General features: G+C 42.4%; 2 protein-coding genes and 1 non-coding gene across 4 annotated transcripts in view; all 3 read right to left on the minus strand.

The window, feature by feature from the left end:
- Positions 1-1,458, minus strand: part of Phaf1 (phagosome assembly factor 1) — a 29,675-nt gene extending 28,217 nt beyond the window's left edge. Inside the window, exon 1 of the mRNA XM_038312589.1 lies at positions 1,150-1,458. Coding sequence (XP_038168517.1) covers positions 1,150-1,213 — 64 coding nt within the window. The 5' untranslated portion in view covers positions 1,214-1,458. The remainder of the gene's footprint in view (positions 1-1,149) is intronic.
- A 6,177-nt stretch (positions 1,459-7,635) lies between these two features.
- Positions 7,636-13,770, minus strand: part of Cbfb (core-binding factor subunit beta) — a 49,232-nt gene continuing 43,097 nt past the window's right edge. For both annotated transcript variants that reach the window (XM_038312741.1, XM_038312742.1), the window contains exon 6: positions 7,636-9,135. In XM_038312741.1, coding sequence (XP_038168669.1) covers positions 9,070-9,135 — 66 coding nt within the window. In that variant the 3' untranslated portion in view covers positions 7,636-9,069. The remainder of the gene's footprint in view (positions 9,136-13,770) is intronic.
- LOC119802414 lies at positions 9,419-9,522 on the minus strand. The gene has a single exon (XR_005283426.1). It is a non-coding gene; the product is annotated as a U6 spliceosomal RNA (small nuclear RNA).

The following is a 13,770-nucleotide window of genomic DNA, read 5'->3' on the forward strand; positions in this document are numbered from 1 at the left end:
GGTTCTAAGCCAATCCAGGAAGGTCAGGGGGGAAAAGGATATTAATTAGAAGCTAAACATCATTAGCTTCTCAGTCAAGCTCCTGGTGTCTCACAAGTGGCTGAATGGAACATTTTCATAGCAGATTAAATTTTGGTAACTCTATAGGAATAGGCAGTCTAAATTCTGAGAGAAGAGAGCCAAGACTCCTTGATGAAGCTGGCTTCTACAACGGGCAGGAGGCAGGCAGCCACCGAGTCCCAGCAGGCTCTTTCCAGCAATCCACCCAGTTTGTTTTCTCCAAAACGCTGTCTCTACAGACCTGGATCTTCTACACTCAAGGATGAACCATAATCAAATGGAGCCGTTGACTCAGTCACACCAGAGTGACAGAGGTTAAGGCCCACACAAACAAGCAGCGGCAACACCTGTTTTCCACCCTCTTTTCTCAGGGCTGCCATAAAGGAGTTACTAAATGCAAACATTCTTGTTCGCATAAAAGGCCAACTAACCCAAAAGTGACCAAACAAAGCTATGTGCAATTTCCACTTCGCTCAACTTCTTAACTCGGGCATCTAGTATTACGACATCACACGTTAAGGCTGCTTTTCAGAAGAGAAGAAAACAAGTCAGAAGTTCCTTGAACAAAACAAGCTCAATTTCCCGCACCATCTCATTATGAGATAGGAGCTTAGGTTTTCCTCCTGAAAAAGGTAACCCGTGTCCCCCGACCCCTCTGCCTCTTTCTAAAACCAAAGGAAGACAGATCAGAGGCCAGAAGGTTGATCGGGGGGTGCTACTCAGTTCCTAACACAGTCTACAAAATGGGCACAACAATAGTATTGATCCTCAGACCTCAGGGACGGTTACTAGAGATAAATTCAAAAGAGTAGGGCCTTCTCACTAAGTATTTGGAGTGTACCGGCTATTATTATAATTCCTAGTACTACAGCTCCTGAGAAAGACCCTGCTGAAGCCCTAGGCGAGGGCATCGCTTATCCCATGACAGACGGAATAAACGGGTTCTAAAGCCTGGAACCGAAAGACCAGAGGGTACGGAAAGGCAGAGAGCCGCGGACGCAGCGGCATCTGGGGCAGAGACTGGCAGCGGAAGGGGCCAGAGAGAAGCAGGGGCCAGCGGATAGGGTCTTGAAAGGACCCCACACTCACCCAGCGTGAATTCCCATTGCTCGTTCCCCAGAGAGCGTTCAGGCACCACCTCCAGGTCCAGCATTGGTTCGGTTCGCAGGGCCGGGCGGCCTCCCTGCGGCAGCGCAGACAGGACCCGGCCTGAGGAGACCACGCAGCTGCTGACTCGCCGCTCTCGCCAGTCCGCGGACGTCCGGCTCGCCACTCCGTTCCGGGCGGTGGCGGCAGCACCGACACAACAACACACTTCACCTCCCTTCACCTCCCGGGCAGCAGCCGCGGCTGGAGCGGCAATAACAGCAGCAGCAGCGTCCGGAACAACTGCAGCAAAAAAGCCGTGCCGGGCCGTAAAGCGTGGCAAAGGCGGGCTCAAACCTAGGGGGCGGAGCCTGGGGCGGAGTTGCGCACGCGCGGACTCTGTACGGGACGCCTGACCGACCAGGTGGTGGCCAAGTAAAGCAGCAATAGTGACTGCTTTCGAAGCTAAGGGTCACACTCTCGAGACCCTACGAATTGTACAGTAGCCCATACGTGCCTACAGAAGCAGAGGGACAACGCCTACGACACATCACACAGAATAAAACTGTCTGCCGTCTACACTCCTGTCCCACTAATGTGCATTAGGACCAAAAGGCACGGGAAGGACCCAGTCCCAGAGGCTCACACCCTGCGGACGCCTCCACAACCAACTCGCTTGTCACAGTACCGACACTGACTGCAACTACTTTTAGCTATGCAGAAATGGACTCTCTCTAGGACCTAGTTGTCTCTGAGCTGAGTCTGCCTCACAGTTGAGAATGTGCGGGTTTGTGGGTAAGGGCTAGGGCGAGAAGATTGAGAAGGGCGAAGGGTTCCAAGCCAGGTGTCATCCACAAGTGCTCAGCCTGGGGCGTGCATTCCTCGAGCAGCTCCGCCTGGAGTCAGCTTTGCTGCTTGATAATTCTTTATGGTCTTGCCCAAACCCTTAAACTTTCCGCGCGTGTTTCCCGTGAGTGGGAGAGGAGCTCCTCTAATCGTGGTTAGCGTAACTTTCGGCCTGCTCCAGAGCCCAGATTGCGGGGACTCCCAAAAGACCACCGAAGAGACTGAATCCCAAAAGTAAAAGCAAAGAGACTTTATTCAAGCTCGAGCTTGGATTGTGACCGACGTGAGCGGTCGAGGAGAGAGCAAAATCCGGGGGGCGGGGCTATCATAGTAGAAGTTGGGATGATTGGCTGACATTTGTCTAGGGGTATCTTGGCAACAGGGTAATAGGTGACTCCTGGGCTTAGGGACATCTCGTGGTCTTATCATCTAAAGCTTGGAATGTCAGGTACTTCCCTTTAGATGCTGGCCCTCCCTGGGTGGTGTCAGCTTGTGGTTCTCCTTGGAATCCGATGTTGCCTGCAAGTAAACTCAAATTCAGGCCTACTTTGTAGCTGGTTTTTATTAAGTGTCATGGCAGCAGTGTGGCCAAGCCTTTGTGGGCCCCACAGGACACTCTAAAATTAAAAGGCAGCTGAAGCCTCTTTTGATGACAAGGCTTCACACCCTCAGTCTCATTTTATAGAGGAATAAATGGGACTCAGGGAGGGTAAAGAGTTTATCCAAGGTTCCTTGATCCTAGGCAGCTGAGCTCAATTTTCATTATTGTGCCCCAAGGACAGACTAAACACTCAAACTGGCTACACAGCATATAGGGGGTGTTTCATCAAAATTTGAAGTCATTGCTATGGGCATTAGACAAAATAAAAATAGGATGTCTTTGCGTAGCATGTCACACGCCAAAACAACTGGGTCACTGGGGTGTCCAGGGGGGAAGTGGCTGAGTAACCGCTGACGCGTAGTTGTGTTTGTAGGCTGGGTGTGGAGGTTTGTGCCTGCCAGAAAGTTGGGCTGTGAGGAAGTTCAAGGTCGTGCTGGACAACAAAAAGAGTTCAAGGCCAGCTAGAGGGGGGGGAAAAGCAGCAAAAAGTCTTTTCCACCCCCACCTAAACTGAACTCTAATCCAAACCAGACTGGGAATGGTTCAACTAACAACAAACAAAAAACACAGTTTGTTTTATTTATTGTGAGGGGGAAGGGTATGAGAGACTTGAACTGAGATGGTCTTGGGAGAGGCAAGATAAAAAGTCCCATGCCTCTAAATACAAAGCAAAAATGATTTTTAGTGAAAATGATGATTTTTAAAGTTCAAATAAACCACAAAACTAGGAAGACTACTGAAGCAACTTCCAGGAAACTCTCAGTTGGGGTAGTGTGTGGTGATTTTTATGAACAAAGGATGTTATCTTTGCTTATTTAAATGTGACCCACTCAAGTTCTGTTGTAAATAAAAGAAACTTTGAATAGGAGAAAAGCTCTTGGCAGAAGGAAAATCTGTGAATTCCAACCAGCCTGGTCTACACAGTGAGTTTCAGGAAATCTAAGGTTACCTTGAGACACTTTTTTCTTTCTTTTCTTTTTCTTTTGTGGGGGGGGGGGGGGTTCAAGGCAGAGTTTCTCTGTGGCTTTGGAGCCTGTCCTGGAACTAGCTCTTGTAGACCATGCTGGCCTCGAACTCACAGAGGTCCGCCTGCTTCTGCTAAGATTAAAGGCGTGCGCCACCAGACAGAGCTTGAGTGTGGAGAGAGACAGAGAGAGGGAAGGGGAGGTAGGGAGAGGAGGGAGAGGAAGAGGCTGGAAGATAGATGGGAAGTGGGCAGAGCTTGTCTCTTAAAGGGACCTTTTCGCACCAGCGTAAGGTCATGGACCTGCTTGCCATGCGCAGAGGGATGACTGTGCCAGTTCCCAAGGGACATCTGGATACTAACACAATTACTTCTTTTTTCCCTGTTTTTTCGAGATAGGGTTTCTCTGTGTCACTCTGGCTGTCCTAGAACTCGAACTGTAGACCAGGCTGGCCTTGAATTCAGACATCTGCCTGCCTCTGCCTCCCAAGAGCAGGGATTAAAGACGTGTACCACCGAAGCTTGGCCCTTTTTTTCTTTATCTTGTAATGTTTGCGATCCAATCCAGAGCCTTGTGATTGCTAGACAAGTGTTATAATACAGTTACACTCCCAGTTCAAAATATTTCATAATTGAGAATGGCATGTGGTAGTTCTTAGAGCTAGCCACTGAAAGACCCCCCAGTGTGGGGAGACTCCCACTCAAGTCTCGGGATAACACGCCCCCCCCCCCCCCCCCCCCCAGTAACTCACGAGAGACCGTCCTTGCTGCAATCACAAGAGGCTTAATGATGAGATGAGACGGGAACCAGTGCACTGGGGCCGAGACTCATAACCCACGCAGGGGAAGATTTCGACCCCGGGGACCGGGAGAAGGGGCTTTTAAGGGAAGAAAGCATTTCCCAGTGATCCGAAAGGGGCAGGGAGGGTGTAGAAAATTCCTATAATACCAGTGATGATCACAAGGGGGCAACTCCCTGCCTCTCACTCCCAAAGTCATAATCAGCTAGTTCCTTTCTCAAGATTATTCTCAAGATTACAATCTAACTTTATCTTCAGCTAGTTCCTGAAACACAGTCACTGAACCAGCTAATCCTAGATTCCTGATTTTTCTCTCCCTGCTTAGATTTTTGGCTATTTTCTTCCTGCTGGGGGTAGGGGGTAAAACCTGGATTTATCCAGGGCTTTCTTTGGGGAGACCTGGTTTTATCCAGGTCTTTCACCACAAACGTCCTGATTCTTCTAGAGAAGTTAGGACTGCCATCCCCTCACTTAGGAAGGTGAGAGGCGCTGTTATGGCAAGGGCTAGAAGGTCACAGAACTCCATTTTGGTACTTCAGTAACTGTAAGTGGAAATTTAAGAAAAACGATCCCTGGAAGAAAACAACTCAAGGATGAGGGCTCTTTGAAAGGTTGCCTGACCTCCCTGTTTTTGCTAATTGAATATTTTGTCTTTTGCGATTATCTGCTTGAAGTTGTGGGAAAGGAATCTTGGGGACTTTCCAGCCAGGATGTGGTTTTCTTGCTTAAATATGGACTCCAGGAATGGCTCATGGCCGCACTTGAGTTCAGAATACCCAGGTGTAGTCACGAGTAGGCCGGACTAAAGACTTGCGCGGGGAATCTCTACTCTGGTTTCACTCCTCCCATTCCAGACCCCGCCCCTCAGAAAGCCCACCAAGGGTCAGCTCCTCCCCAGAGCTCACAGCTAGAGGGTATTTAACACCTGATCATTGGACCTCCCATGTGCTCTCTCTCCTGCCTCCCTGAGAGTCATTCTGCTTTGCTGTTTATTAAATCTGGATTTATTAATTCGGCCTGATTTATTGCATCAGCGGAGGAACCCAATAACTGCTGAGTGGTCTTCTCTGGTAGGAGCCCAGATTAGCTTGGTCCATAAGAACAGAAGACACATGTTCGCTGCAGGCATTTCCAAATCCCTTTTTAGAATACCACCTCCTTTCTTGTTCAGTATTAATGGCTGACAGTGTTCAATTCTGCTATATAAGGCCAGGCATACCACTGATATTTAGCTCAAAAATTTCAAGCTGTTACCTTTTTAAAAACTAGATCGTAAGCACTGAGCCATTTCCCCAGCCCCATTTTTGGTATGTTTTAAGATTAACACAATGGACCATTTTAAACAAAAAACGGGCACGAATTTTAATTTCAATTCCTGCACTTTCCCCCTTAGCTCCGAGTCGTCTTCATACCCACCAGGTTACCCTATGACTAAGGGGATCACATTTCTGTTTCTGGCCTTGATCTTTTCAGTCAACCAAGCAAATTTCTCAAGCACTCATCCTACAGACCTCCCAACTGCTTGGTGACTTCTGTCTTCTCCTAAGCAGTAGGTCTTGAATTCATAATCCTCTTGCTTCAGTCTTCCTTAATAGCGCCAACCCAGTATTTAAGGTGTTTTTGCCATTTGTATGAAATCTGGTAGTAAGCAAATTCATAAATCTGTTCATTACAGATCATACTTATGAAATGCTTCTCAAGTAAAAAGTTTAATTTTCAGGCTTAGATAAATGCCAGGACCTGTCCTAGGAATGTCAGATTTAATACACACCTACTGTCCTGAAAGATGGTACTAATTTGATATATGTTTATTTTGTCCAGAGGTCACTGTTTTATGTACATCATGCTTTGGAGCCTGTCCTGGAACTAGTTCTTGTAGACCAGGTTGGCCTCGAACTCACAGAGATCCACCTGCCTCTGCCTCCTGAGGGCTGGGATTAAAGGCGTGCACCACTAACACTTGGCTGTGTATTGGTGTTTTTTCTACATGTATGTTTATGTGGCACATTGGTGCCTACTGTCTAAGGATGCTACATGCGGGTATTAGATACCTGGAACTGGAGTTACAGAGAGCTGTCATGTAGTTGCTGGGAATTGAACCTAATCCCCTGGAAGAGTAGCCAGTACCCTTAACCATGGGACCAATTTTCCAGACCCCCAATTTTAAAAAAAGAAATAGTTTTTTTTATCTTAAATAATAGTTTGTGCGTGTACTTGCTCATGCACATGTATACTATGTTCACAGATGCCAGAAAAGGGCACTGGACCCCTGGTACTGAGATGATTGTGAGCTGACTACTCTGGGTGCTAGGACTCAAACAAACTCTTGGTCCCTACGAAAGCAGCAATGGCTCTTAACCTCTAATTCATTTCTCTGGCCCAGGTCTTGAACTCTGTAGTAGCCAAGAATGACATTAAACTTCTGACCCTCCTGCTCCCACTAGCCACATTATACACTGGGAAATTATTGTGTATTGTGATCTAAAGGGTGGCCTCTTTTGGAACTAGAAGATGTGACCACTAGATGGCACTGTTGCTGCTTTCCTTAAAAAAAAAAAAGTAAAAAGGGTGAAAGTAGTAGGGACAGAACAGATCACATTTTATCAATAAAGAGCCAAGACTTTGTTTTCACTACACAGAATTTTAATGTAAAACTAAATTAAACATACAAATATACAGTAAAGCTAATGGCAAAAGCAACCTGGTAGCTTAAGGCAAGTTTTAATGGAGATGAATTTAGAAAGGATGATGCAATGATGTAATTTTAAATATAGATTATGAAAAAATATGAAATTGCATCAATAACTTAAAGTAGTTTTCAAAGTCTGCACTATGAAAAAAGGGGGGTTTATGATCTTAATGCCAGCATTAAGACAGAAGCAGTGCAGAGCTAATAAAAAAACATTCACTATTTACAGAGAGATGGCAACAACAAAATTTAATACCATGTGATCTGATTTACTGGTGGACTGAAAGCTCTTGGCTAAAAGCAGAGAAAATGTACCACCAACATGTTGTTTTAAAAAACAAAATTAACTGCAGAGGTCAAAACGAAGGAGCTCTGTGATTAAAGTAACCTTAAAACACCCCTGTAAGGATCACTTTAAAAAGGTAATTCCCCAGAGGAATTAGGGCACTGAGAGTGTAAACATGTGAGCTGTACAACACCAAATACCAACCAAATTCATTCATAGCACTTAGTTATACAAAGCCAGCATGATCTTTTGTAACACATTATTGTTTATAGTGATTCAAACACAATCCTTTCCATGCACGACTTCAAATATATAACAAATATTTTTATTTTGAGATACAGGTATTTGTTGATGAATTATATATATACAATGAAAGATACACCTTCACAATCAAGTATCTTATATGCTTTTTAAATGCAATGACCTTATTCAGACTTTTCTGAATTGACCATGTCAGTTTTTAAAATTCTCTAAAATAATGCCATTTTATGATAAAATACATTTTTGCAAAAATTCAGAAATGTAGTAACATTTAATGAATATGACCAAGAAAAGTATCTGTAAGCATGTGCCAAATGACTTAGCACTTTTTTCCAGTTTTATATTTAAAAAAATTGCAATTTGACACTAAGCCTATTTTAAAAATATTGTCACACTGATTCATCTCAAAATGCACTATTAATAGTCCTTTTGCAAAATACCATCATATATAACTGTGAATGTTTTGCCCAGAATTAATGGAAGAAAATGTATCTCCTGCACAGATGAACATTTTCTAAGACTAATCTTCATCACCCAATATTGTTTCTACAAAAGCATGCAATACAAAATACACATGAAAGCAGCTATCTTAAACATGATTTTAATACAATTTACCTTTGTAGCTGATTCATCACTGCCTCCAGTTTAATATGCTGTTACATAGAAGAAGTTCCAGTATCCCTTTTCTGATTGACTTAAAAATAAAATCCCTGAATAAAACAGAAGCCAGCCTATGACTTCTTTGGGCATTTCTGTAGAACATTATCACCTATGGAGAACACCTCTACCCAAACTCATGATTATAGAATAGAACTTGAAACAGATCTGAGACATAAAAATGAATACTAATTTAAAATTTTTATGTTTAAAAGGGCAAAAAAAAGGTGAGTACTAGTATTTAAAAGGATACTGTGACTTTCACAACTGTAAACGTTTGTTTTAGGAGGCGGTGGCAGACAGCTCTATGCTGCTAGGTGTTTAGCTTGTAAGAAAACGCAAACACATTTGTAAAATGGTGTAGAATAAAAAAAACAAAGTAATATGGAGAAAACAAACACAAAGAATGCTCATCTAGAAGGAAGGCTGTATGACCAACTCATCTGAAAGTATAAAATAATTTTAAGCAACTGCTGAAGAAAACCCTGATACAAATTTCAATTTCTTATCTTGTTCTTAAATGACATGAACTTTTAAATTAAAATGGAGAAAGAAGATACTTTCAACCCAACCAAAATAATGCCAACAAGATAAGCTTGCATAGAAAAAAATTTCAAATTATTACTGGCTACGTGTTTTAAAAACCAGAAATGCAGATATTATAGTGCAAAACCATGGCAGCTGATGATGTCTTTTACTGCCTCAGGTCAGGAAACAGACTGCAGGACCTCCAGTTCTCACAGTTTCTGGTCGCGCGTGTGTTACTGGTACCACCTAGAAGTGTGTAGTAGAGATGGTGGCACGGGTGCTGTGCTAGTACTAACGGAGCTTGAGATCTTCCCCACCTAAGGTGGAGCCAGGACTAGGGTCTTGTTGTCTTCTTGCCTGCAATGACAAAATTGTAATATGAAGTGAAGAATGTGATCTGAAAACTCAAACGATGCATATGTAAGATATTAAGACATAGTGTTATATAAGATATGATCATCCACTTAAAACTATGATATTTTATAATAATAATCATTTTATATTCAAAAGGATAAGTATATACTACATATAAAACCTATGGTTTTATTTTTAGAACCAGAGGCTTTTACTACACTAATAAGCGAATCATCTTAGACATTTAATAAGCAATAATTATATGCTAGGTACTATCTTTTTTTTATATAATATGGAATGCTTCACGAATTTGCATGTCATCCTTGTGCAGGGGCCATGCTAATCTCTGTATCGTTCCACTTTTAGTATATGTGCTGCCGAAGCGAGCATGCTAGGTACTATCTGAAGTCCTCTCCATGAATGAACTAAATCGTTTCCAACAACCTACATAGATTTCATTATTTTTCCCCATTCTATAAAGAAATCAGGTTGCCAGGTGTGGTGGCGCATGCCTTTAATCCCAGTACTCCAGAAGGGGCAGGGATATCTCTGTGAGTTCAGGTCAAGCCTGGTCTAGAGAGTTCATGGACAGTCAAGGCTGTTATACAGAGAAACCCTGTCTCAAAAAACCAAAATGAAAGAAACTGAGTAACAGAAATATTAATATAATAATTAATAATATAATGAATAGTATCATCTAACTGAAAAATAAAACAATGAATTTAATCTCTGCTAAATGAATTTTAACTATAAATCTCAAGAAATAAAATCTATAATATTAAGTTCTATGAATAAAATAAAAACAGCACTTAGTTGGGCAGTGCTGGCACACACCTTTAATCCAAGCACTCAGGAGGCAGAGGCAGCAGCAGGCAGATCTCTATGAGTTTGAGGTAAGCATGCTCTACAGAGAAAGTTAGGACAGCTTGGGCTACACAGAGAAACCCTATCACCAAAAAACAAATGAAAAAGTGCACATATTCCACATTTAATTATCTTTAATAACAGTACTTAACAGTTAAGAAACAATAATTATAAACACTGAGCATTTCAAGGTTCATTGAATAATAAATACCCTATTTAAATTATCTATGACAAATTGCTTAATAGAAAACATGTATCAAATAAAATATCATGCATGATACTCTCTGGCAATATAAAATATAATATAGTGCTCCTTTTGTCCATGTACAACTTTAAAAGTAAATATTTAGTTTTCATTATATTTAATATTGTATATGTGTGGTTCTTATGGAAGACAGAAGAGGAACTCAGATCCACTGAAGGTAGTTACAGATGGTGTGAGCTGTCTGACATGGGTGTTAGGACCTGAACACAATTATCTGGAGGAGTAGTAAGCACTGAGTACTACACTCAGGTAGTCAGGCTTGGCAGAAAGTAACTTTAACAATCACTAAGACATCTCACCAATACTCCTCCCCATTCAACATTTTCTTTTAGCATCTTGCACAAATTTTAATATATTTTTAAATTTTTTCAATCCTTCCAAATGTTGGCTAAATACAAACATGTATTTGTAACCAGAACCTGGCTCCTCCAATGTAAGTTTTCCACTGTTAGAGGACGGCAACTCCATTTTGCTAGTGGTTTAGACAGAGCCTTGGGTTACCCATAACATCTTTTCCCCGTTGCAGCAACGACTTCTGATGGTTTATCTTAAGAGATGTCCTTCACTCGACCTTTCCACTCCCCCCTACCGCGGTCTCTGCGGACAGAGCGGCTGTGCTTCACTCCCAGGGTTACGCCAGCAGCTGGGGCCAACTGCAGACGCCGCTGTCAGATTATCTAGCCCAATTTTCTGGAATTGTGTACTAAAGCATCAATTTTCTATCATCTATTTCATTTTTTAAAAAACAAATTTAACAAAAAAACTACATTTAACTGGAGATCATACTTAGGCTGAGCATACTGACACATAGAATTAAATTCTGGCACCTGGAAGGCTGAAGCAGGAAGAACAAGTGTGAGGCCAATCACCAGAGCAAAAGCGATCTTATTTCAAAAACAGTTATTAGAGAAAGAACATTCCAGATCTCCCAAATAATGGCTCAAGTCTCATTTATATTGTAAGGTCAAATTTTATTCTTTTCAGTGCGAGGCATCAAAGTCAAGGCCTTGTGCACACTAAGAATACAGTCTACAAATGAGCCACAATCAGCCCTGAGGTAGGTTTATAACCAGCCCAAAGGTCCAGCGCTATGTTATCAATGGAGAACATTCTCTTATCTGTACAACTGCTGGTGTAAGGGTACCCGAGAAGCCAGGCAGGAAGATTTTATGAGTCTGGGCTACTCAGCAAGTTCCAGGCCAGCCAGGAGACACAGTGCCCCCCCCCAAAAAAAAATCAAAAAAGAAAAACAACCCAACAGTCAAATAATCATAGCAAAAAGACAGTTTGCCTTATTCGTCTCTAAACAAAATAAAATTCAGCAGCAATCCTTCTCCAGCAGATAGATTTAAGCCATTTTGCAGCAGACTTCTCACAACTCAGTTTAGGATACCCTTTTCCATTAGAATACTCAAAGTGATGTTACTCTGTACAACCAGCTGAGATTAAAAAGCTATGGATGCCCATGCACCAGAAATGCAATTTATGCTCCACAATCAATGCTAAGCGTGCTGTAAAGACAAGTCAATTCTGCAGAAGCAGAGACTGATATAGAAATCTGGTTTCAGTCAATGAAGGTCAGAAAGGGGCTGAGCAATGAAGAAACCCTAAGGAAAAATCAATCCGAATTATATATTTATAAATCACTAACCTACCAATACAGTACTTTTGTGAACAGTCTAGTCTCTCTCTCTCTCTCTCTCTCTCTCTCTCTCTCTCTCTCTCTCTCTCTCTCTCTCTCTCTCTCTCGACATGGTTTCTCTATATAGCCCTGGCTGTCCTGGAACTCAGGGATCTGCCTGCCTCTGCCTCCCAAGTGCTGGGATTAAATGTGTGCACCACTACCACTTGGCGTATTTTCAAATTTTATTAATGACAATTATTTCAAATGGATGACAGTCACCAACAGCTGGATTTAATGTACTGATACAGGCTCTGTTGGAACAGCTGAAAGACATCTGTCTAAAGCATCGTGTTTTGATAGAAAGCATGGAGAACAGAGTAAAGAAAAGTAACTTGTTTTGCTTGTGCTGTGAGTTCCTATTTACCTGTGAGAAAGGGACTAAGGAAGATGTGATAAGGCCCTGTGCAGGAGGGAAGGGTAGGACCCCAAACAAGGAGCCGAAACAGAGAACAGTGAGAGCTCTGGGAGATGGAAGGAAGGTGGACAGGCTAGCTGACGGAGACACACAGAAACAGACTTAGCTCCTGTGACTAGCTTCTACAGATGGGACTTTCTTTGAGAAGTCTGTCTCTCCGTCCCTCCCTCGTCCCACCCCTCTCTCTAACAGGGCCTTACTATGTAGACCCGGCTGGCCCAAAACTCACAGAGAACTCACCTGCCTCTCAAGTGAATCTTGGCCACTTCTAATGTAGGTTGGCTGTTTTAGAGGAAACTCTTCTATGGGTAGTAAACTATACTAGACAATAGCAAAGAAATCCTCACTGAACTCACCCTAAGCATCAAGTCCACAGTTTGTTTTTAAATTAATCTAGACATCTTGTTACAGCCTTCTTACTCCCATTCCTCCTATAACGTTTTTAGTACAACATCGTTCAGAAATACAGCGAATCTAGTTTCTAGGAGGTCACTGCAAGATGAAAGTAAAAGAACATGAAGGAGTCACTGCTTAGGACGTGGAGAAACAGCCAAGAGCCCGGATTAGTTAAATAAACCAGAGGATTTGCTTGACTATTTTTTTTATTTTTTATTTTTATTTATTTATTTGCTTTTTCGAGACAGGGTTTCCCTGTAGTTTCTAGAGCCTGTCCTGGAACTAGCTCTTGTAGACCAGGCTGGCCTCGAACTCAGAGATCCGCCTGCCTCTGCCTCCCGAGTGCTGGGATTAAAGGGCTATTTTTTTTATTAACCAGTAAACAAAGGTGGAAAACTCTTCATAGAAAGATGTTTTAAACATTGAATATTCAGCTGCAATTCACTGAGTATGCTCTCTATATAAATAATATCTGTCTCACACTCACTTTATGTTTGATACTTAGCTAAAACTATATAAAAGATCTGGTTTAACTTTTATTATACTGATGGTAAACCTGCAACCAGGGATTAGTGATGGCTAGACACTCACAGGGCAAGTAGGTCTAGAAAAAATTAAATTATAGTGTCCCCAGCCACTGCTAGTTCTTCCTGTTGCTAAGGTTCACAGCTACAAAGCAGAAATTTTAAGTCCTAACTCAATACATTTTCCCCTAACTCATTAAAAAGGCAAAAACTAGCTGGGCAGTGGTGGTGCATGCATCCTTGCACTCTGGAGGCAGAGGTGGGTGGATCTCTGGGAGTTCAAGGCCAGCCTGATCTACAACAGCTAGTTCCAGGACAGCTAGGGCTGTGACACAGAGAAACCCTGTCTCAAAAAACAAACAAACAAAAAAACCCAAAACAGAAAAAAAAAACCCAACAAAACCCACATAAAGCTTTTGCTTGTTTTATTTCCAAATGGTTCTCAATCAAAATTTTCCTGGTTTGCTGAGAATTAAACTTTAAAAGTTAG

The sequence above is a fragment of the Arvicola amphibius genome, chromosome 15 (genome assembly GCF_903992535.2).
Source record: "Arvicola amphibius chromosome 15, mArvAmp1.2, whole genome shotgun sequence".
NCBI lineage: Eukaryota > Metazoa > Chordata > Mammalia > Rodentia > Cricetidae > Arvicola > Arvicola amphibius.